We start from the raw sequence: 25387 nt of genomic DNA, 5'->3' as shown, positions 1-25387 counted from the left end.
TTTAATAGTTATCGTTTTGTACTTGGTACAAGTGTGGTCATTTTCGAACTAGTTCGGTTTCAGTCAGAAAATTCTAGTTGTAAACCAGTATTTTTTCTGACTAGTTTGGTGTGTTACTGCAGGGAGCCTATCGAAGGTTGGTTTAGGTCCGGAGTAGTCGATTTCTTGGTCATAACTACCCAATGTGTATAGTATGGAAGCGTGGCCGAATTGGCGATGTTTGCAAAGCACCATACTTATTAGTCAGAGCGCTGAAGCGGCTGCCGCGTATTTCCCTACCATGCTTATTGCGGACAAATTGGTTAACAATTCTAGCGCTTAAGGCACCTGAAATGCATAGAAACGCTAATAATGGCATTTTGTTATATTTTTTTTAAGACATATCAATCGAAATAAAAGGTTGTTTATATAAAAATCATTAATAAAAATGGGATTTTTGTTCCATTTTACCGAGTTATAAAGCATTTTGGAGGTCGCGAGACCAGTCGCTCGTGCGCATCACCAGAATATTGTTATAACTTTTGAACTTGTTCTTACTTGGCACTCTAACCGCCTAAGCGATTTTGGCCGGGTTCAACAAAGCACGCCAGTCGTTTCTTTTCTATGCTAAATGAACTGTGTGAATTACATACTTGATATATAGATCTGAAACTTTCCTTAATAATTTTACTAGAATGCTTAATGTGACCAATTATTTCATAGCTCAAAGAAGTACAGGTTAGGCTGGATTAGGTAAACGCCGTGAGCCGATTACCAAATTCGAATGCGGCTAATTTCGATCCCTAAGAAGTCAGTGTTAGTTCAGAAGTGCGAGCAAAAATGCTTCCATGTTAGCCTCGCAAAGGTTGGTCCGTCTAAAAGAAAGTGTGGAGATGATTCTACTTCATCTTCCACTTGACAGCTGATACAAAAGGGATCAGTTAAAATTTGTATTACCGCTTGAATACCAATCGCACAATGGCCTGTCCGAACCCCCCATCATTAGCTCTTGAGAGGTAACGTGGCCTTTAATGGGTAACGATGGGTCACTCGTGTCTTGCGCTGCAAAGTATATTTTAAAGTGCCCCATTAAAACTTCTGCTGCAGCAGAGAAACGTCTTCTTTTCCTTTTTTATGTTACAAAAGAAGCATCACTTTATTTTGTCCATTTTGCTAGGTATTTAGTAGAGTATGCAATTTCATTATCGCGAGTACGAAGTAAGGCTGCCTTTCCAATGCCATATCATCAGCGATGCAGTTTCCCGCGATGTCACTGTGACCCGGCACCTAAATTAGAAGAAGTACCTAAGAAGTACTCTGACGCGATTTATAGAGGCCAGACATTTCTTTCATGATTTCGAGCGCGCCATCACACCCTTTAGCAGTGATTCTACCACTTCCTTGATGGCAGCTGTTTCCACCAGAAAGACACTGCAGAATTCCGGAAGCCTGAACAGAGTTTTGTTGGTTTCCGACAAACTACACCTCCACCAACCCTGTATCCAAGTATGGATCCGTCTGTGAAGAAGTTTACCGCTCCTTTATTCGAGTAACCCGCCCTACCCAGTACTCACTTGATAGAATATAGGTAGAGAAGGAGCTGCGACAATTCTGCCTCAAATATTCGAAGGCGCCGTGTTCAACATGACGGCAAACGCCAGTGCAGGTGTGGTTCCTAATGCTCCACTAATTCCACTTTTACAAGTGTAGCCTTCTCTAGTGAGTTCCACCAGACGAGTGCTCCGTGAAATAAGATAGGCTTAAATCTAGTTTCATAGAGCTAATGAATTACTTTGGGCGAGAGACCTCACCTTTTACCGATAACTCTTCTACAGCAGTACACGGCAACCGACGCGTTTCTTACCCTTTCCTCAATGTTAAGCTTCCACTACAGCTTCCTATCCAGGATCAAGCCTAAGTACTTGACCCTGTTGACCGCAGGCAAACAACCCCACTCATGGGATTTACTGCGAGGCCGCCGTTGATCGCCCACCTGTTAAAGGAATATGTATGGTAGTTGAGGCAGCTGCTCAACACCATTCCGCGGGGCCTGGGTGCGAGCCCAGTTTCCGACTAACATAATAGCCTCCATGTATATTCTGTCGTGAAAAACAGCTTCTCACTCAAATACAACCGCCGTTTGAAGTCGCCGTAGAGTTGTAGGTTCATCCCCTTTGTGTGAAAACATCAAGTGCAGCCGAAAGTACTACTACAGGAGTTTTTTACTACTATTTGGTCAATCATACTCCCGCACTCCCCAAGGAGCAATTATACTACTATTTTGCGAGATAGTTTACTTATTTATTGAAGTTTATAAAGTAACTCAAGCGATGCCGCATTGGACACTGCCAAAGCACATTGCTTGTAATTATTTCCGATAACAGTTTTCCTTTCGCGTTTTGATAGAAGTTTCTTAAGCCATATTACAAAATTACATATTTAAATTCTACGACTGAAAAATTTATATTGCGTATAAAACTCTTTTTCATTCTTGGAGGTAAAGCTGGTTTGGTGGTCGGAACACACAACGCGTGCAGGAACGAGCACTTAGAGTATAACTCCACAACACTGTAATTTACTTTGTACCTTATAAGTTTAGCTACGTGTTAAGTTAGAAAACCTTTCCGAGGCTTTTAAAAACTAAAAACCTGTCAAATTTCGACAGTAACTGGCACTCCTAGTTTTCGTTGAAGTCGTTAACTTGTAGTTGGAATAAAAAGCGGTATATCGATTGATTTGGATCAGGGTAGGTCTGTAGTCGTGTAGTCCGAATGGTTTTACCGAGCCCGCCTTACAAACTTGAAAATATTTATACTAAAGTAGTACGGTCATCTTCTCTTTCAGGGGACAAAACCCATTTTTTCCATCACACAGGTACAATTAGGAATAAACTTATAAAGTTCAATGAATCGGGTGGGTACAGCTTGATAAAAAGTTTGGCCAAAAGAAGAACAGAGACTAAACACTAAATAAGCAGGTCTATTGCTTGCTTTCTTCCGTGCCTTTATCATAAGAATTCTTATATTATTATCTTTTTTAAGGCGTCTCGTTTTGTGACACAGTTATTGTAACATTTCATGTATGTAGTATTTTAAGAATGATAAACAAAAATAAAATTAAACACTGAAAAAAAGCATATACCGTCACCCTGCTGACCAACTTGGAAAGCACAGTTGAAAAACGGTACAGCCGTAAAAAAAAAACTAAATAAACACAACAATGTTAACTACAAAAATGTTAAGAAAATAAAACGAAAAACACACAAGCGACAGATACTGAAAATAAAATGCCAAAATCATTAAGTAAAAAATATGAAATCGTGGAAAATAAACAAAAATTTGCTCGTAAAAAGGCAAATACAAAAAGCAAATAAAAACTTGAGTTAAAAACAGCCACAACCGTTTTCTGTTTTCCATTCTCAGGTGGATCTGTTTACTTGTAGTTAAATACAAATGCTATGAGTAAGGCAGCGGGAAGGCAATAAAAAGCCGTAACTAAAGCACGCTACGCCGTGCCTCTCCCACATTTTGAAGGTAGAATAAGACGAGTATGAAAAAGCTTTTGCCTTGCAATTAAAGTAAACGTCATAACATTTTTCGCTTTGTTTAACTCTAATCTTAATTAACTTTAATGTTGATTTTTCTAATGAATAATCCGAAAGAAGCGCTTAAGCATAAATGTGTGTGTTTTTTTTTTAGGATGTTGCGAATATTTGCATTCGCATTCGTTATGCGAATGATTCGCATCATTTTACACATTCGCATTCGACATTCGCATTCGCATCAAATGATACGAATGTTGCGAATATGTACATACATGAGAGTCCACTCGGACTCGGACAATAACCTGTGTTGAGACAGTTTCTTAACGGAACGAAAGCACCCTGATTTTCGTAGAATTTTGAACGAAAAAGTATGCCAGCTGGATGTGCATTCAAGTTTTATTTTGCATAGTTTCAACACATGTGATTATACATATATGTATTTATGTTGAAATTCCTATTATGGATATAAACTTAAATTAAATCAATTTGCGGAATGTAATATCTTTAAATCATATATACTTTAACGTATGAAAACTAGGACGTATGACGAGAGCTTTTGAGCTACTTTATGCACGAACTAACTAAAATACAATTGGCGAATCAATTGGCGCAATTATAGAACTCGTCTTACGACTCGTGACAGAAGTCATTTTAATTTATCGATAACAATTAAAGTACTAGATTATCCTAGTATAATATAATATATTTTAGACAGTGGCGGCAACAATCAGCGGTGGTGGAAAACTAAACTAATAGCGTTTTCTTTTCTCGAAAAAAGGCTGCACTTATTCTGCCTTGTGTTAGCGCTGTCACATTTTCACGTTCTTTTCTCAGCCCTTTCACAAGGCGTCGTGTTCTCTTCTCAGCAGGTTGCACTCTGATCCGGCGAAAGTGCTGCATTTTCTGCCCTCAAATAAACGTGAGGGTGAGAGTTGCATGGTTGATTTTTAATTTAATAATCTTGTAAAAATGCAATTATTTTCCCTATCAGAAATAAGTGTTTTGCTTTAAAATTGGAAAGACTTACAGGCCAAGTGAATAATTCGGCGTTATTAAGTTCTATAAATAAATTGTGATGGAGTAGTATATTTTCTGTTTCATTCTCATATAAAGAACGCAACATTTTCTCGGGTTTCAGGGCAACGCAAAGCAACAGTTCCCATATAAAAGGGCAGAACTTTTTTTGAGAAAAGAAAACGCTATAAAATACGACAAATTGACAGATCGCGCCCGCAAATATTTGAGCGCTCCACCCGCCAGCGTTCCAAGTGAGCAATTGTTCAGTGCAGGCGGCCTTATATACGAGCCTCTAAGAAATCGCCTCATGGGAGAAGAGTCGGAAAAATTACTTTTTTTGAAATATAATATGCCCCTTTTGAATTTTGACTACTAGATTAAAACATTGTTTAGGTTAAGCACTCGTTCAATGTTCTAGTAATTTACAAAATTTTTAAGAAATAAAAACGATGACTTAAGATGATTATAGCTTTTAAATGTTATTCCTAACATTCGCATTCGCACATTCTAATTCGCATTCGCATTCGTGAAATATATGTGTGAAAAATATGACATTCGAAACATCCCTAATATGTATATATGTATGTTGTTGTACGCGTATTGTATTTTTTTGTGTGTTTGTTTTTGTATTTTGTTGTACGTACATATGTATGTATACATAGATCTGTAAATACATACATATATAAAAAGTTATACATACGTACGATTTCGCGCCAAATTAACAAACTTGTCGCACGATTACACATTAGAGTCGAAAATTTGTTTTATTTTTTAAGCTAGAAAAAAATTAAACGCTTGGAATATCATATTTAGTGCACAGTTGTAGTAAACCAGAGCATTTGTATGTATTTATATGCTTCAATTATGTCTGCCACATTAATGGCGTTTTATAAGCGTTACTATATGAGTGTCACGTGCTCGAGCGCCTGTCAAAGCGAAACGTCAAAAAGTTTACACATTTCAAGTGTTCCACGGCAAATAGTTCATGTACCCAAAGAAATCAAAATCATTTTTTTTTTGAACCAATAACATTAATAAAACAATTCCATTGAATGTGTACTTTGAAGATAAAAGTCGCTATTTAATTGATTGTCTTAAGAGAAGGTCGAATGCTAAAGTCTACGAAGCCAATGAAACTGTAGGAAATATATGTATGTAGTAAAAGTGCATACTCCATTTGAGGTGAATTCTATGCATTTATGAAGCTGAATTTAATGAAGTGCTTCTTAAGCCAGTGTCACACGATTTCGCATTTGCCCAAAATTTTATGAAAATCGTACCCCAATCGCGTGAATGTACAAATATTTTTCTTTATCGCAATCACGAAAAACAATTTGTTCAAAGTTTTCAATAGAATTTCGCTGTATTGTACCAATCGTGTGACTACAAAAAAAATTTCGTCCCAATCTTTTTCATTTGTACCAATAGGCCAATATAAGAAATGTACAAACGTGCACAAATGTACAAATCGTGTGACACTGCCCTTTATAAATGTTATATTTGCGTATCACGCTTTAATTTTTTCGCCGTGTTGATACTCTGGATATGTATTAATTAAACTTATGTAGCTTGCGGTAGACTTGACAATCACCTGTAGGCGTCTGTATGACCTATTGTTCGAAGTCTGTTTATTAACCCGTGATACGAAGGCAGCAGTTTTTCGCGAGAACAGTTAGTATTTCATGTTGTCTTATTTGGAACTACAAGCTTTTGTCGATCTGGGCGGAGACCAAACAGCATAGTTGCCAACTTGGTGCTTTAAGCACTAGATTTAGTACTTTTTGAAAATTAAAACGCCAAAAAAAATTATTTAGTGCCTAGTGCCTTTTTTAGTGCTTTTTTTCTGAACTAAAATTACTTCGAGATAGTTAAAACCTGAAATAATTTGAAATATTTTAAGCTGTGACAGCACTGAATTTAGGAGAATCTACAACAGTGTTGCCATTTTAGCCGTTTTCCGGCTAGATTTAGCCGGTTGCGATAGCAACCAGCCGGAGAAATTTCGCTTTAGCCGGAAGCCGATTTGTTAGCCGTTTTGCAGAAAAAAATTAGCCGTTTTTAGCCGATTTTGCTATTTGCCTTGTTTTCTTAAAATTCAAATATGTATATGTGACCTGGTCTACGGAAAGGGGGGCTTAGGTGTCAAAAAAATCAATTTTCACTTTTTTGGTTGATTCGGATGGAAGATGAGATGCTTTTTCACGTGGTGAAAAGCAGAAAATCCTAACTTGCTTAGAAGTGTACTAAAAATGTAGAGAAAGAAGAGTAAAAACGAGTAAACGAAACGAGTTGCTTACTTTTAACAGCTTTTTCACAGAAAACTAGTTTTCGCACGTAAGCTCCCTTTTCGTAGACCAGGTCACATATATGTTTCCATTTTTGACTAGGCGACCCAAAATCTGTTAGAGATGGCCACTAGCCTTATCGTGGAGAAAATTTTCATGTCAGGCAGGGTTGTATGAAATTGGGCCGATTTCGCTTATTTTTCTTTTAAACGAAGAAGGGATTTCCTTCATAAAATGTTTGTTATAAATGTCTTAATTTTAAGTGTGAAGTTTTATTCGCAAACTTAGAAAATGAGAAATTGTTTCACTGTTAAGACACTTAAGATGCGTTTGTGTTTGGATATAGTGCCAACAAACAGAATAAATATTACATGTAGATATTGTGTTCCCCGATAGTCAATTCTGCCTAAATTACAAAACATCATTTTTGCCCACTCCGAAAGGTTTAAGGTAAGGAAAAAATTGATATTTTCAAGCACTATGTACACATAGTCGGCCGCTGTGGTGTAGTGGTAAGCAGAGGGCGCTTCCACTCCGCAGTACCTGGGTGCAAACCCTGGTCAAAGCAACATCGCAAAAATATAGAAAAAAGGTTTTTTCTTAACAGCGGTCGTCCCTCGGCAGGCAATGGCAAACCTCCGAGTGTATTTCTGCCATGAAAAACAGCTTCTCATAAAAATACAATCGCCGTTCGGAGTCGGCGTAAAACTGTAGGTCCCTCCGCTTAGTGTGACAACATCAAGGCGCACGCCACAAAGCGGAGGAGAAGCTCGGCCAAACACTAACATATGTGTAAGCGCCAATCTATTATTATTCTTATGTACACATATGTATTTTTTTAAACAAACTTTTTGCCGAGAATTTATTTAAATTCCGAAAACCGAATGCCAACTTGAATTAAAGGAACCAACACTGAAATGAATCAAAATGAAAATAAAAGAGCACAAATTTATATGTAAAGCAAAACTCTCTGGGAATCCTCTGGGAATCCTAATCTTTTGTGTAACTGTGATTTTGCATCCCTTGTCAACGTATGGCCTCGGTTGATGTTAACTTAAGGTCGTTGTTTTACTGCCTTAAAATTGAAGGGAAATTTTTACAGCGTTTTTTGTGTGTATTGGTTTCTATTTGAGTATATTGAGAATCGGTCAGTCTGAAAAGGCCTTGTAGGGAAGACAATAGGTTTGTTCGTCGAAAATACAGCGAGAATTGTCACTCAAAATATCCGATAGTAAGAAAAAATGCTCCCAAATTCTCTCTCATGTAGAGAAACTTGCAATTTTCTGTACGAACGCAAATTTGCAAGTTTTTTTGCCAGCTAGTGTCCACGGTTGCATTTCAAACAAAAGACATTTGTATAGAGTTTTTAAAATTCTTTCAGAGAACATACGTTTCAATTTCTTTGTCGGGTTTACTATATCGACTCTGGTTGAGATTGCATTCCGATTAAGAATACAGTTTTTTTTGCCGAATACCTTTCAAATCATTGGAATTAACTAAATTAATTAAGTAAACAAGTATTAACTTACATTTTTCGTTTTAAGATCGCTCCAGTTTGTAAATTTTTAAATTTAACGATCTTGTTTATTCAAATTATCGTCGACAAAAAATCCAACCATGTGCCACAATCATATGTTTTTCCTAATTGCAAATTCGTGCTGGCAAAATTTTTTCCGGCTGGAATTTGTAACTTCTCTCCAAGAAATAGTTTTTTACTCGTGATTTATTTAAATAAAACATGTGAAATTTAGTTTAAACATTTTACCCGTTTTTAGCCGGTTTTATTTGCCAATTTAGCCGGTTCGTCCAAAAAGTTCTGGCAACACTGATCTACAAATTTAAATGGACTAAAATACAACCATGATTGATAAAAGGCTGAAGTTGCAAACCCACCTTGTTAAATTCTATTCGCGTTGAAAATGCTAGTACGCAAGTAAGTTAAGTTATTTGTACAAATTTTAATTTTTTTAACCACCTGAGCTTTTTGAAAATCAAAAGATGGCGTCACTGCCAAACAGCTTCTCCAAACAGCTTGCCTCTCTCCTGAGATAATTTGCGCCAGTTGCTAATAACGAGTGCAGACAGATCCTTCTGCAAGCCAGCACAATCGCTGTATTTTTATATACTTAACTATGCCCATGTCGTTAAAAAGCTCATATAATTCGTCATTCCATCTTCTTCTATACCCGTCGTCCACGCGAACACGGCCGTAGATCTTGCGTAGAATAGTTCTCTCGAACGAACCCAAAGCCTTCCAATCTTTATTCGTTAGAAGTCGAAGTCGAAGTTATAACGAAATATCTCATATCTGAACAATCAGTTGTATGGGAGCTATATGTTACAGTGGTCCGATTCGTCCGGTTCCGACAAATGATTAATACATTATAAAAATACATCCACCTGCCAAATTTCATCCGGATATCTCGAAAACTGAGAGACTAGATTGCATACAAACAGACGGACAGACAGACAAACAGACAGACGGACAGACGGACATGGCTAAATCGACTCAGCTCGACGTTCTGATCATTTAAGTATACATTTTAATGGGTCTATCTCTTCTTATTCTGGTACTTACAAACATCGGACCAAAGTTATAATACCATTTCATGCTCATGAAAGGTATAAAAATACTTAAATTCTCATATAAAAAAATTTATATATATTTATATATATATCTCATGATCCAATGATCGGATCTAAACCAGATTAGTATGAGACCACCTCTGAGACACTAGCATTCCGATGCAAAAAGAATTACAGAAATCGGTTGAATCGGTGGTCCAAAGTTATGCGGTAACATACATAAAAAAAAAATAAAAAAAAATTTAAAGAAAAAATATATTTCGACGAACTGATAACCTCCTCCTTTTTTGGGCTCTCAAAATAGATTTGTCCACAGCAATCATTTTTGCCCCACTATGTGACTTTCTAAATAAGTGGATATGGAAAATAAATTGCTATTTTCCAGAGATTAAAATTTCGAACAAAATTCAGAATCAGTGCCCACAATTTCTTGTCGCGTCACGACTTGCACAACATGCGTATTCGCAAAAGCTCCGCATTAATTATTGTGAATGCAAAAGTGAATACGAATGTAAAAATTAATGTAGAAGCTCCGCGTTTGCGAATGCGAAAATACGCGACAACCCTGATTCTGATATCCAAAGCGTCAAAGAAGTGAACAATGGGTAGGTTCAGAAGGCTCAGCAGTTGAGCGCAACCGTTGCTAAAAAAAAATCAGTAATCGTTATGCGTCTTCTGAGCGGATTGATACATCAGCTGTGAAATTCAACTCTCAACGGTACACACCAACATGTTGCCTCAAATGTTCAGAAAAATATTACGATCATCTACCACGCAACTGTTCAGTTGATCAGAAGTACGAAGCCACGCGTTCAGAAGGTGCAATCGCAACAGTAACTGAGATGTTCCGCCTTCTGAACGTGCCCAATATAAATTTTTTGGGTAATTGACAAACTCAAACGGAATCAAGAATCGGCTGTTTAAAAGCAGCAACAATAACAACAGCTTCTAAAATCAAGTGCATTTATAAATATTTTACATATCGAGGGCTTATATTCAATATGACCAATCTGCAGTTTTCACAAAAGTGGTACTCCTATATAAAAATCCACCTTAGACTTAACTGTACTTACCTTGTACATAAAATTAACTAACGAATTTTACAGCTAAAATTGCAATCAGCGATGACAGTTAAGTCTCAGATGGGTTCGAACATGATAAAGTAGTTTTTGTGAAAACTGCAGATAGGTCGTATTGAATATACATAAGCCCCCGATGTAAACATTTTTAACAGCTTTTGAATAAATTTTTTTATTTACATACATATGTACATATTTAATTTATAGTAGCCAGTTAAATAGCAACAACATTGCCAATGAATTGAAAATCAATAACAACAAGATTCAACTCCTAATATCTATTACAGCAGATAATTACGATTAGAACTATGGTAATAAACAACAACAACAACAAAAACGTAAGTGAAAATAAATTACAAGGACTATAATCAATTCCTACATTGCATACGCACATAACTAATGTATGCCATACAGTAAAAAAAACTAAACTGAAACAACAAAACAATCATCACCAAAAATAGCAAAAACAACAAAAACAAAACGCCGCAAAAATGTCGACAACACGCACCTCGGATTGTCGTAAATTTTCACCAAATATCTTCAACAAAAGCAAATGCAGCCATTGCTTTCGTCAACGTGAGGAGCATAGTGCTGCCGCCTTGGAATGCAATCGGGTAAGTCAGATGCACTGATATGTGAACATATATACATTAGGGTGGCCCTTATTTCGAAAAGAGCTCGGATTGTCGGTCTCACCCCTAGAAATATGTGAATAGCCCAAAGCTTTAGGTCAATCAAAAAATTTTTAGAGGTGGCTCAAAGCGCTCAAAGTTTCCTATGTATTTTATATGGCAAAAAATAATAATTTTTCGTACAAATGGTATAGAATCCTTGAAAATCCATATTTTTCAATCGCCAAACTCTTTTTCTCTTCAGGAGACTTCCAGAAAAAATAACCAGTTGTTTATTTAAAAGTTTATTAATATTAACAATTTTTATGGTTCCCCCAAAACCCCTAAAAAATGCAATTGGGGACCCATCAAAAATCATCAGTATTAAACAAATTTTAAATAAACAATTGGGTAGTATTTTTTGAAATCTCCTGAAGAGAATCAGAGCATTCCTGTCGAAAAATATCGATTTTCAAGAATTCTATACCATTTCTACGAAAAGTGGTTTTTCCCCATATAAAATAAACGGAAAACTTTGAGCGACCTCTAAATATGTTTGGATTTCGAAACGAAACAATAGGAGTACATATAGGGGTATAGAACAATCCTAGGGGGTGAGAGCATAAAAATTCCGCCTTTTTGGACCACGCTAATTTACATACATGTGTATGTACAAACTATCTGCATAAATTCTTTGACTTTTGGAACCCGGCATGCTTGACATAAGTAGGTACATATGGATCCGCGTTGCTCTTAGTTTAAAAATAGAAATTTCTACTTTACATACATGCATTTGTGTACACATAAATATGTATATACATATGTGAACCACATGCCATATGCCACAAAAAGTCGATGAGAAAAAACTTAGTTATAATAACAAATCCAATGAGGAAAACAAAGAGTCTCATAGGCTTGTAATTCAAAAATAAACACAAAAGACGCACCGCTGCACAGTGGGCTGGCAGAGGATCAATGTGACCAAAACGAATAAGTTTGTGGAAGTCTGGAGACTTGTTTTTTTTTTTTAATACAGATATCTTTGCACACCTGTGTAACAAGCGTAATAAGGGTCATATGTATTACTACTATTTGTGTAACATAGAATATTTAAGAGTCATATGTATGAAAGCCTTAAGGAATGGATACACAAATTTGACTGTACAAAAGTGTATACTACATGGTAGTTCTTAAAATTTTATCATAATGCTTTTATATTTGTACATTATTCGTTATAAAAAAGACCAAATCAGAAATTTCAGTCGTACATGATTTACGTACATTTTAACGCATAGAATTCAAAAAAGTTTTATATTTTTAGTAAATTACCTACGTGCGTTTAATGTCTCCCCGTGTCTCGACGCAATAAAACATTACCATACCGTATAATAACTTGAGATAAAAATACCGGCGCGCTGTTGCTTATATTCATATAGCAAGCTTTTATTTAACTTGCTCTATATGTATTTATGTTTGCCTGGGTAAAGTCTTGCAATCAATGTGTAGCCAACTTCCCGTTGAGCTAGAGATTTGATTCAGCTCAAAACCCGAAGATAAGGCAATATGAAAGATTAATCAATACGTTAGGTGTCGGAGGAATCGATATATTTGAAAATCCCCCCATTTATAGTCCGATGCTCAAGGTATATGTATTACCTACATGGCAGGAAACAACTCCACATATTTTTATTTAAATTTCACTTCAGATTCCTAATCAATAACCCCGAAAATCCATAAATTACGAAATTCATATTGTTTTAATGAAAATTGGAATTATGGCCACTTTTATCTTCCGCCAGCCCACAGTGCGGTGGCGTGTTCTGTTAAGCCCGCTAGACATGCCTTGCTGGCGCAGCATAAATAATTAGTTGAAATTGTGTCGCTTTGTTATTCTAATAAAATTTTTCTTTACCACTTTTTATTTTGTTTGACAGGCTTTCCGTAGATATTGCATTTCAAAATCAACCTTTTGGATTACATTGTCTATGTATGCAGGTTTATCAATCTAAAGTTTTCGGTTATTTTTCGTTTTCTTTGTAGTATAATAGCTTACTTACTAGCTTTTTTTTACAGAACAGTAGCTTTGTTTACAATTTATCTGGCATTATGTCATGGAAATGCTTCTAGCATTACATCGATTTAATTGCTGATAGCATCTTACATAAATACATACCCTATAAACATTTTTGCGACCGTTCGAAAATGATCTTCGATATCCAATATGCATATCAAACCGAGAATAAACTCATAACCAGGGAACGGATTTTTAGGACCTAAAAACCTATAAAAAAGGCAAAATAAAATAACGAAATAGGACGGAAAAGGCAAAATCAAATAGCGAAAAAGGCAGGAAAAGGCACTAGGTAGTGCAAAAAAGGCAAAAAAAGGCAAAAAAAGGCAAAAAAAGGCAAAACAAAATAGCGAAAAAGGCAAGAAAAGGCAAAAAAAAGGTATTGCAAAAAAAGCAAAATAAGGCACTAAAAAAGACAGAAAATACGAAGAACAATCAAAAATTACATTTATTTTAGAAATGTTAATATTACAAGTAAAAAGAGAAAAACTATGAACTAATTTCATTATATGAAAAATTTGTACTTTGAATCTTTGACTATTTTATCATTTCGAGTTTTTAACTCATAAAACTTTAATCTGTATAGTTGTAGTAACATTGAACCACAAGATGCATTTTGAAGTTTTCTGGCAGCATTTTCATTAGATTTTCGCGAAGAAAAGCCTTGAATGTACTAAATGTGCGCTCGACGTAAGTTGATACAAGTGGCGCCCAATTTAAATATGGAACGTTTGAAACGTTCATATTATCAGGAATAAGGGCGTTTGCCTCGCCCTTAACAATTTTATCCACACCTCTTATTGTCTCCAAGCCTAAGTTAGCTGAGAAAACGGCTTTGAATTTTTCCAACACCAATTTGGCAATAGGCCCCTGCGCTTCTATAAGCCGCTTCTCAATGTTATCCAAAATATTTAATACCTCACCAACTGGAGTTCCTACAATTACATAAAAAGTGTATGTGAATTATTAATTTTTTACTGAGAATTTTGTTTTTCCACAACCTGTTTTCTGTAGACGTTCGAAAACTTTTTCCTCTAAAAGAAAACCAAAATTGCACTTTATATATATCAAATTCCCCTGAACCGATTTTTTGCTCAACAATTGCTTCGAGAATCTGACACATGCTGCATCGTCCGTTATTTGGTCAATTATTCTTTTGATGGAATCATAGTTTTCGGCATAATATACGGCTGCAATTAGCCATGTGCCCCATCGAGTTATCACCTGTATAAATTTACAAATAATTATAATTAAAATTAACAACAATAGCAATTTATCTTGACATACCGGCTGAGGAGGCAGAGGAAGATTGGGTTCCATTTCTTTGAAAACTGCCACCCTGAATGGGCTTTTCAAGAAAACTTTTTTTAAGTTTGAAATTAAGACGTCAACATCTGAGTACTTCGAGCGTAGAGATTCGCAGACCCGGTGTACGCCATGTGCGACGCAGGTGATATGAATCATATTAGGATAAAGCAGCTTCAATGATGACGCACTTTTCTTCATGTAGGGTGCTGCATCAGTCACAAATACCAACACTTTTTCACGTTGGAATCCTATTGGCCATAAAATGTGCATAGAATCGTCAAACAATGTTGCGATTGTTGATGAGTTCACCTTATCCAACACCTCCACCGGCAAGAGATAGCCGCGTCCGCTTTCACGCAACGGTCCAACAATAACGTTGGTTACACTGCGGCCTGCCTTATCTGTAGTTTCATCGATGGACACAAAGATGGGGCTTTCTCCTATTTCTAAACGAATTTTCTCCAAAACGGACTCGTAACAATCCTTCACGTAATTTTTTCTAAGAGTTGATTCATCGGGAAGGGATTCCTGAACGTATTTTTCAAAGAATGATTTGAATTCCACACTCTTCAATTTATAAAGTGGAATTCCGCATGCAATCATCATTTTAGTAATATCTGCGTAAAATACATTCTTTTCCACAAATGGTGCTATCATTTGGGTCTTGTTTTTCTTTATTTGTAATCCTTTTATATGTTTTTCACTTTTAATATGCTGCTGAATATAATATTTTTTTTCGTGATTAACTTTTACTGAACAAATATTGCAAAATAAAACGGTTCCATCAGTACAAAATACATCCGAACCAAACTCGGCAATCAGAATTTTTAAACTCTTGGTAATTTTAGACTTCGGCATTGCTTTTTTAGTTTTTACACTGAATAACTTTTTGTTTCAAATAACGGCTGGCAAACTCTATTGAAGTAAAACAGTTGTTAGTTGTGCACATCAGCAACTGTGTTGATAGATTTTAGCACGCAACAGAGTGACATGAAAACTACAAAATTTATTTTTGCTTAAGTATTCACTACTTACACACTGCGTTTTTCTATACATACTTATTTTCGAATATGGGCATGTGTATATTTCTTAATCTTTAAAAAGAAATTGTAAATGCTATAATCACTTTTTTAAAGGTAGAAAGGGCAAAAAAAGGCGAATATCTTAAAACAGGCAAAAAAAGGCAAATATCTTAAAAAAGGCAAAAAAAAAAGGCAAATATCTTAAAAAAGGCAAAAAAAGGCAACATCAAATGGGTATATATGGAATCAGGGAAAGCTAAATCGTGGACATTCTTGATCGAATATACTATATCTCTTTAGCAGAAAAAAAGGCAATTTCCATAAAATCCGTTCCCTGCTCATAACCAACCTTAGTTTTCAAACGTTCATAGCATGTATATTGGAAATACACTCGAAATGGGTCCGAAAAAGAATTAAAACCGTAGTAACGACAGAAATATAAGATATAATAATCAAGACTGAGTGATTCAAAATTCAATTCGATTCATAACGAAGGAAAAATTCATTGGATGACAAAGGTTCCGATTTGCTGGAGAATGGCCGATTTTAATTTCTTCTCCAATCATTTTCGAATTGTTAACTAAGCCCAATGTTTATTGCGTACTTATGGACAAGTGAATATATGTGTGTATGTACTGCCTCACACTCGTATCAGAGTGTCCAGGTTTGGCGATTTCGCGCCAATTTGGCGATTTTTTCCCTTGAAATAAATTTCTTCCAATTATAAAAATATACAAAACTTAGTTTTCCACGATAATTTTACAGAAGAGGCTAATGAACTGCATGATAAACTTGACTTAAGAAGCATATTAAAAGACTGTCAAAAATGTTTAATCACCCTAATTGAAGAACTTTTGAAACTTTTAAGAAAGCTTTGATTTTGTCACCAGAAAAGTATGTGAATTACAGGAAGGTGTGTTTCAGGGACCTGCAAATTCACTATTTGACTTTGAAGGAAAGAAAAACAGCGGAACCTGGATATTTAAATCTTTTAACTTTCCCATGGAATAATTCTGAGGAGATTTGGATAATTGCTTACGGAGTGAGATCCGCAACAGGCAATAGAATGTTTGGAAATATAAGTAAATTCATATTATTATCCTTGCCGCACTCACATGCCTTATTTAGCGCTTTTTTTCCGCAATGAATTCAACAAAAACTAAGATTCGAAATAAGATGAGGTTGGAAAGCCTTAATTCAATAGTTCGAATAAAGTGTTTTATGAAAGTTAATAGTTTCTGCTGCAAAACCTTTCCAATATCAAACAGTATGTTATCAAGTTTGAATAGCTCAATATATAACAACAACAGAAATGTAAATGATTCATACACTATAGGTGATTTTGAAGAAATTGTGGAAATAGCTGATCTCACCTTATTATAGGTTTTTATTTAATTTTTAGCGCCGAGCTCTTAAAAGCGGATTGTGTGGTTAATCAATAAATATGAGTTATAATAGCGCAGTCCAATTGCTAAATGTGTTGAAACAAATATTTTTAAAAAGTATGCGTATTTTTAAAGAAAGTTGTTTGTACATCACTATTATATAAGTGATTTTTGTTATTTATTATTACCCTCTGAAGGTATTATATTTATTTTTGGTTTTAAAAACTATATTATAATAAGATTTCATTTTTAAATTAAAAGATTTGTGAAATAGGTTTCATGAACTTTATTTAAAAAAGGCGATTTTGGCGATTTTTTTTTCAGAAATTTAGCTTTTTTTTTAAACAATCTGGACACCCTTCTCCGTATACAGAAAATTCCTTTATTTGAAATAATTTTTAGGCAAAATTTGTTAACGATATAAATTACGGAGGAAATATATTTTGAATATGAATACAATCTCGGAATATTAAACCGGCACATTAAAATGTCCTTCTTTGAAAACTACTTAATTAAAGCTTCTATTTTTATATTGTGGTTGTTTTTCTATAGTGTATTTGGTTGTTGTACAACAATAAAATACACTACAGAAAAATATGTTTAACCAGATAACCTCATAACCAGGCAAGCGTGAATAACCATATTATCAAAGGTAATATGCGGAAAGCCCGCCAACCCAAGCATTACTATGAATTGAGACAAAAAATTTCGACCAAATTGTAAAAATAGTTTGGGGAAAACAACTTTTTACAAAAGTATTTGTATCTATTATAAATAAGCACAAAAGTTCCGTTTTTCTGCTTTCATGAAATTGCCCATTTTCTGTTCCTTTGGTTCATTTTCAGGCACTTTGAGAGAGTAATTTTTGTTTCTCACTAACACGAAGTCGCCTGGACTATTTTTGTCAAAACTGCCAAACTGCCAGAAGAAGAGGAATAATTATAAACATTGCAAATTTTAAATAATGAATACTTATGTATGCGCATATTTAGCTGTGTTTCTTTGATTGATATATGAAAGAACATCAAGTGTTATTATTGAGTTCGCTGTCGATCAAATATTTATTTTGTAATTTTGAACAGTTTCTTTACATATGTGAGAGAATTTCGTACCCACACCCATTTGTCTGAAACTAGTCAGAAAATGTAAAAAAACAAAGCTATAAATTGTAGGACGTAAATATTTCGAAAACTCCAAGAGCCGCTTCATCAGATATTTAATTGTCCATGCCTACGCACTATACACCAGCACAGGCATGATGAGTAACTTATGGGCTGGTTCTCCAACTCAACCTAACTTAGTTTAGTTAATTTTATAAACTTAGACAAGAATAAGCTATGTAAAAAGTAGGCTAACTTTTGACTTAAGTCCAAAAAATGGCTAAACTAAGTTAAGTTGAGTTGGAGAAACCAGCCCATAGAGTGTGAATTTTGTACGGCGAATGAAGACTTTACTTCTCAATTGCCAAGTAAGTCCACAGTAGCACTTATTGGCAAGTGTAATCCTCCGTTGTATTTTAAGGCTTACGTTATTATTGGTGTCAATGCTGATTCCCAAATAAACGAAGTCGTCTACTTTTTCAAACTTGTAACTGTCAACAGTGACGTAGGTGCAGTGTTGCCACAAAACAGTTACCAAATTCCTCAATAAACAAACGAAAAATCCTCAAAATCCGAACAAATTACTCAAAATTTTCTTCTTACAGATATGAGTATTGTGTACTGCATACTATTTACAGGTACTTAGCATAAAAATTAATTACAGCGTGGCGACGAATAACTGTTACCCAGTTTTTTTTGAGAAATAAAAGGGTCCTTTATAAATTTTGCGAAAAAAGTATTTTATTGTTAATTTTCCACAGAATTTACTTTAGTTGTATTAGTTAGTTTTTAAATTTTAATCCTTATCTACATTTGCCAGCAGTGTAAACTTTGAGAGAAAAGTTCATTTGGCACGCAAGTCTTTTTCAGGTGTATTTTTTCTTAGGCTTTGTATAAAAAAAGTACAAAAAAGAAAAAAAACTGTATAAGGTTGGTCGAATGAATGGCCGTCCTAGTCACCAGTCCCGAGTCTATTAGATTTTTGAGTATGGGGCCTTATTTTGGACAGAAGGGGGAGTATAAGGGACTCAAAATGGAGAAAATTAGCCTATGGTTACAGAAGATATGGAACAAATTAACTGCCGAGGACCTGCGTGCCAAATGAACTTTTCTCTCAAAGTTTACACTGCTGGCAAATGTAAATAAGGATTAAAATTTAAAAACTAATTAATACAACTAAAGTAAAATCTGTGGAAAATTAACAATAACATACTTTTTTCGCAAAATCTATAAAGGACTCTTCTATTTCTCAAAAAAACCTGGGTAAAAGTTATTCGTCGCCACGCTGTACATTCTCCAATTCAATTGGTACATGTTTTCTTGCGGTTCAAACAAAGTATCAACGTTATTTTTTATGCCTTGGTTTGTAATAATATTGCTGCAAATATATCACTGCACAATCTTGTCCTCAAGTCAGTCCTACACCTTTTTAAACTTGTAAATGTACGTTCAACTGAAGCATTAGAAAAGGGCTGTCTTAGTAATAAAGATATACTCTTTTTTAATTGGGAAACTTATCTGAGCCTGGAGAATCTTAAAAAAAAAACGTTTCCTATAATTTTCTGGACCTAATGAGGAATCGATATGAATATCCTTATGATCGAACAATGCGTGTTCTCTCCATTCGTTACCGAGATTTTGCAAGTTTATGATAAGTTGAAAACATAACGATGGAATAAAAAAATTATCGATAACATTTTGAATATTTAGCAGCAAATTCAGATAGGCTTAAGAGCGAAAAACACCTTACAAGTAGCTAGCCAAACCAAGCGAAATATCCCTTTCCTTAAAGGTATTTATGTTGTCTATGGGGGTGGAAGGTTTGACAAGCCGTTTGAGGAAAATGTGAACAAAAATCAAAATTGTTTGATTTTCCGGCCGCCATGTTGACGTTCGATCAAACCGCTAACGTTGTGTATGATAAAAAGCTTTTCATAAAAAATGTGCATAAAATTCTAGGTTGCTCTATTGGTGTGATAACGCTAAAACGCACACCATTAATGTTAGCAGAAGATCGAATGCGAGAGCCAGATACACCTTCCCTTCCACAAATTGAGAAAAGCGAAAGCTTACTTTATAATTTCGAGAAAGTGGAGAATTTAGTTTACTTGGGAACCAGCATTAACACCGATAATAATGTCAGCATGGAAAACCAAAACAAAATCACTCTTGCCAACAAGTGCTACTTTGGACTGAATATTCAATTCAGGAGTAAAGTCCTCTCTCGACGTACGAAAACCACACTCCATAAGTCACTTACCATGCCCGTGCTGGTATATGGCGCAGATGCATCGAAAATGTCAGCATTCGATGAGGCGGCTCTTGAAGTGTTCGAGAGAAATATTTTGCGAAAGATTTACTGGTCTTTACGCGTTGGCGACGGCGAGTTCCGCAGACGAGCTGTACGAGCTGTACGAGCTTTTTAACGACATGGACATAATGCAGCGAATAAAATACAGCGGCTCCGCTGGCTTGGCCGTGCCGTTCAAATGCACACCGACGCTCCAGATTTTAAAGTATTCAACTGAGAACCCGAAGAGGGAGGCCCTCACTGCGATAGAAAGACCAGGTGGAGAAGGACTTGGCTTCACGTGGCATTTCCGATTGGCGTCAGTTGGCACAGAAGTGGAACGAGTGGCGTGCTTCGTTGAACTCGGCAAAAATCGCTTAGGCGGTTAAAGCGCTAAATAGGAAGAAGAAGAATGCATACTTTAAAGAAACGCTGTCAACTCACTTACAACTTACTGACTGAGCTGATGCGACGTTGTGATCCGCATTCCCTGAGCCTGATTGACATACATGTACAGTATATAGTACAGTATAGGTTCTTCCTCATTGAGAGTTTACGACAAATGTACGCTGAATATGTCCAAACGTTTTTATATTATTTCCAGCCATGATACCCATAAGAGCTCGTGCCTGAGTTCAAAAAGTTGTATGTAAAAAATCATTTTCAAATAATTTAATTGTTCCCAGATGTTTGGCTTTCGCTTTGCTATTCTTGGTAGCTGATCTGCTTCAAAAACTTTACGCGTGTTTATAGAAATACATATTTACATACTTACATATTTAGGTACGTATATTTCTACATACTCACGGTACGAGTGGATATGTAGTACATGCGGGATATATGCATGTATGTACCTATGTCGGTCTTTCCTGAAGGCATTTCAACCAAAGCAATAAAAGCTTTTAAGAAATTACAATAGATCAATCACTATACAAATACATAAGTGCGACAAACAAAAATATTTATGTATGTACAAAAATAGTTAAGCAACAATTTTAAAAGCTAAAAACAATACAATTTTACCTAAAAATTTACCTTCGTTAAATTATACACATAAAAAGTGAGTAATTAAGCTGCCAGGTGGTAAGCACAAATATGTATGAAGCAAACTTGTCAAAACTAAATATTTCTAGCGAATCGATGACAAGCGCTAAATAGCGAACAGAAATGTTGAATATTTCAGCTCAGCTATGTACATACTAGTTAATATTTATGAGGATGTAAAACGAGATTTATTTGCTGGAACTTGATACTTAGCTGATTCTTATACAAGAAAATCTGTGTATTATATTTTTTTGGAACAATATCTGCGACCACTAAAAGCGATCTCCAAATATAGCTATGCAACTATATTGAGCTTTTAAAATAAATGTATATTTAGGTCCATTAGCTTACGAATTTGCAGGTATTATCACGTTTTGCCATCTTCTTTTTTATATACATATCAGTCAGTTAAATTTTATACCCTATCTTATAGCATTATCTTTTCTCAATAAATGTTCTTCCCCTTTATAAGCGAACTCTTGCTTTCCGTTGCTGAGAAAAGAACACGACGCGTCTGAAAGAGCTCAGAAAAGAATATGAAAATTTTACAGCGCTAACACAAGGCAGAATAAGTGCAGTCTTTTTTCGAGAAAAGAAAAAGCTATTAGAATAATCGTTCTCATATCGATAGCAAAACATCGAAATTCTGCTTCCAACTTATTCATTGCAGTCGAACTGAGAAACTATTTGGCTATAGCACTCATCAGTCTATATTTTTATAGAAACCAAGTTTGCTCCAAAAACTGCATGTTTCCAGTGTGGTGCTTAACACAGAGTACACTCTGTAGGAAAAAATTTGTTGCCTTTAAAGTTCTTACCATAGTAAATTCTCAAATTAACTATTTAAGCTGAAGGCCTGCTTTTTGGGTGACCAAAAATAAAAAAAAATACCATTTTCAAAAACAAATGTTTGTTTCTTTAAAACAGACAAACAAGTCCATACCCCTTTGGAGCTATGCAAACTTGGAACCCTTTAAACGTCACAACTACATGCCATGTCATTGACATGGATGCCACTTAATTTTGTAGAAGTGTTTTTGGACTACTCTCGCATATGGTCGTAATATTATTTTCGAGATCCGCCTTTTTGTCTAAGTGCCTATTAGAGGTCTTCTTCTTCTTATTTGGCGCCTAAACGGTCTAGACCGAGTTCAACAAAGCACACCAGTCGTTTCTCTTCTGGGCCCACTGACGCCCATTGGAAATGCCAAGTGAAGCCAAGCCCATCTCCACCTGGTCTTTCCATCACTCTGGGGGCCTCCCCACTATCCAAGCTTTTGTGGAGCTTTTATTTTTGAGTGAGTTCAATAAAATAATACGGCAAATGGTACGTATTTGCTTCCTGGTTTTGTATAAATGCGTTCAAATGCGTGATTTTGTCAATGCGAATTTGTATGGAGAAATTCGTGATTTGGCTTCGCATTTCATATTTCTTGTCCAAATGACGCATTTGGGCTCAATGTATATGTTATATAAGGCTTGTGCCCAGATAATTATCGGAAGTTTCTAATGGTTGAAAAAGAAAATATGTTTAGTCCTGTCTTGTCTGTCTGAAACCTCATCTAGTTAGTATACTCGTACACACATACCAGTGTTGCCAGAACATTTTGGGATGACTGGCTACATTGACCAAAAAAAAAGGGCTAAAAACGGCTAAACTGTTTCAACTCAAATTCACATATTTTATTTAATTGAATCACAAATAGAAATTTTAGTAAATTTATTAAACAAATTAAAAAAAACAGAGACTGGTAAACTCATTACAAATTATTTTTGCATAATAAAGGATTCTGTCGTTACATCTTTCTTATATTGTAACATTTGCACTAGGTTACTTATTGTCCTGCAAAATGGCTATATTAGTAGAAAGTATTGCACTTTTGCTTGGTCCCGCACATGCTGATACAATTACTCACAAGTATTGTCTTCCGAGATAGTTTGGCCTTATTTCGTTAAGTTGGGAATAATGTTGCGAATAAAACTTCACACTTAAATTTAAGATACTCATAACAAAAATTGTATGAAGAAATTGCCCGCTACGTCGTTCTTTGGATAAAAGACAGTGACCCAAATATAAAGTGGGACGCGACATTTTAGAAATTTTTGGCTATTTTTTCTTAGTTTATCGGTGTTTGTGGTCGAACTCCTCCTAAACGGATCGACCGATCTTTATGAAATTTTTTGTGTATATATGGTAGGTATGAGAATCGGATGTAAAGTATATTTCATACCGCTAGGTGCAGGAAGCGTGACACCTCTCATACAAACCGATTTTTTCATACTGCATATCTCTGGAAGTGCTCATGGTAGAGTACTCGAACGTGGTATGGAGCCAGTATTTTAAGACTTTTGTGCATTAGAAAACAATTATATTCAACAATTTTTATTGAGCTTCAGGCCGTTTTTAATGAAAAACTTATTGTGGAAAAGCAACAATAATTATTCTGTAAAAACGGTCTCAAGCTGAATAAAAAATTTTGAATATAATTGTTATAAGGCCATAAAATAACAAAAACAAATTAGAAAAAAAAAGTTTTTCAATTTTATATAATATAGTCCGACATTAAAATTTTCTCCGATTTATAATAGATTTTGTGTCGCTAAATTTGTAAAAATTTAAATTTATGTATTTCGAATTTTAAGAAAATAAGGCCTACACCGAAATCGGCTAAAAACGGCTAATTTTTTATTGCAAAACGGCTAAAAAATCGGCTGACGGCTAACTCAAAATTTCTCTGGCTGTTTGCTATCGCAACGCTAAATCTAGCCGCCCACATACATAACGTGACTAAGGAGGCCTTTCCACTTTTGACGAAGCTTTCCGTCTTACTACATTGATAGGGAGTCCATTGCCGAGGCGTTCCTATAAGTAGACTAACACAAAAGATGAAATCTGTTTATTCTTGTTTTATGAGTCTTTTCGAGTATTTGTAATTTTAAGCTACACTGAGTTTTCCAATTTTCGTTAATTAGATTTTGTTAAAGCTGCATTCTATTTTAAGGCTTCTTCTATTCAACTTTTCTTTCCTGTAATAAACTGATTATCTCGTAAAACATTTCGGAAAGTGCCGGATAAAGTCATTGATCTCATCAACAGTTATTTTTCCTAGGAAGGAGTAATATAAACAAAAAACAGCAAACTTAGGAAAGAAAATGAGAAATTAATGAAATATAGTGGAAGCTTCATAAGTTTACAATACTTTACGAGTACATACGAGTAATTCCACTTCTGCCACGGCAATTGCAATACATATAACAACAATTAGTTGCAGCAATCAATGCTGCGCATTGAACCCAAACGCGAAACCGCACCAATGATTCAACAACAACAACAACAGAAGCAACAATCAAGTGATGCACCCAGCGTAAGTAAACATAAACACAAACGCGCATAAAACATGATAAACATACATATATATACACATTAGGGTGGTCCAAAATAAGTAAAGTCGGAATTTTAATGCTCTCACCCCCTAAGATTGTTCTATATCGAAGAAAAGTATACCCCTATTTTTGTTATTTTGAAATCAAAAAATATTTAGTGGTCGCTCAAAGCGCTCAAACTTTCAGATGTATTTTGTATGGAAAAAAAAAGAACTTTTCGTGGAAATGTTATGGAATTCTTGAAAATCAATATTATTCGATCGGAAAACTCTGGTTCTCTTCAGGAGACTTCCAACAACAATATCCAATTATTTATTTAACCATTTTTTAAAAATGAAGATTTTTTATTTATCCCCCCATTGCATTTTCTGGCATTTTCTAGGAGCTTTGGCGGTCCTATAAAATATAGTTGCTAAGAAAAAATTGTTAAAAAAATAATTGGGTTTTATTACTGGGAATCTGTTGAAGAGAAACAGAGTCTTCCGATCGAAAAATATTGATTTTCAAGAATTCCATACCATTTCCACCAAAAGTTCTTTTTTCTCATACAAAATACATGGAAAACTTTGAGCGCTTTGAGCGACCTCTAAATATTTTTTGATTTCAAAATGAAAAAAATTGTGGTACTTTTTTCGATATAGAACAATCCTAGGGAGTGAGAGCATAAAAGTTCCGACTTTAC

At 35.2% G+C, this 25387-nt stretch overlaps 1 protein-coding gene across 7 annotated transcripts in view; it reads left to right on the top strand.

The window, feature by feature from the left end:
• Positions 1–25387, top strand: part of LOC118735349 (protein outspread) — a 322425-nt gene that overhangs the window by 6081 nt on the left and 290957 nt on the right. For 5 of the 7 annotated variants that reach the window (XM_036465051.1, XM_036465047.1, XM_036465050.1 and 2 more), the window contains exon 2: positions 10778–11104. In XM_036465051.1, the coding sequence (XP_036320944.1) occupies positions 10982–11104 (123 nt within the window). In that variant the 5' untranslated portion in view covers positions 10778–10981. Of the gene's footprint in view, positions 1–10697; positions 11105–25387 lie in introns of all 7 variants that reach the window. The other 2 variants (XM_036465049.1, XM_036465048.1) reach the window with 2 other exon arrangements.

Source organism: Rhagoletis pomonella, unplaced genomic scaffold, assembly GCF_013731165.1.
Source record: "Rhagoletis pomonella isolate Grant_MI unplaced genomic scaffold, Rhpom_1.0 Rhpom_scaffold_00003, whole genome shotgun sequence".
In the NCBI taxonomy this organism is placed as follows: domain Eukaryota; kingdom Metazoa; phylum Arthropoda; class Insecta; order Diptera; family Tephritidae; genus Rhagoletis; species Rhagoletis pomonella.
The sequence above is the reverse complement of the archived record's forward strand: the minus strand, read 5'-3'. Positions and strand labels throughout refer to the sequence as shown.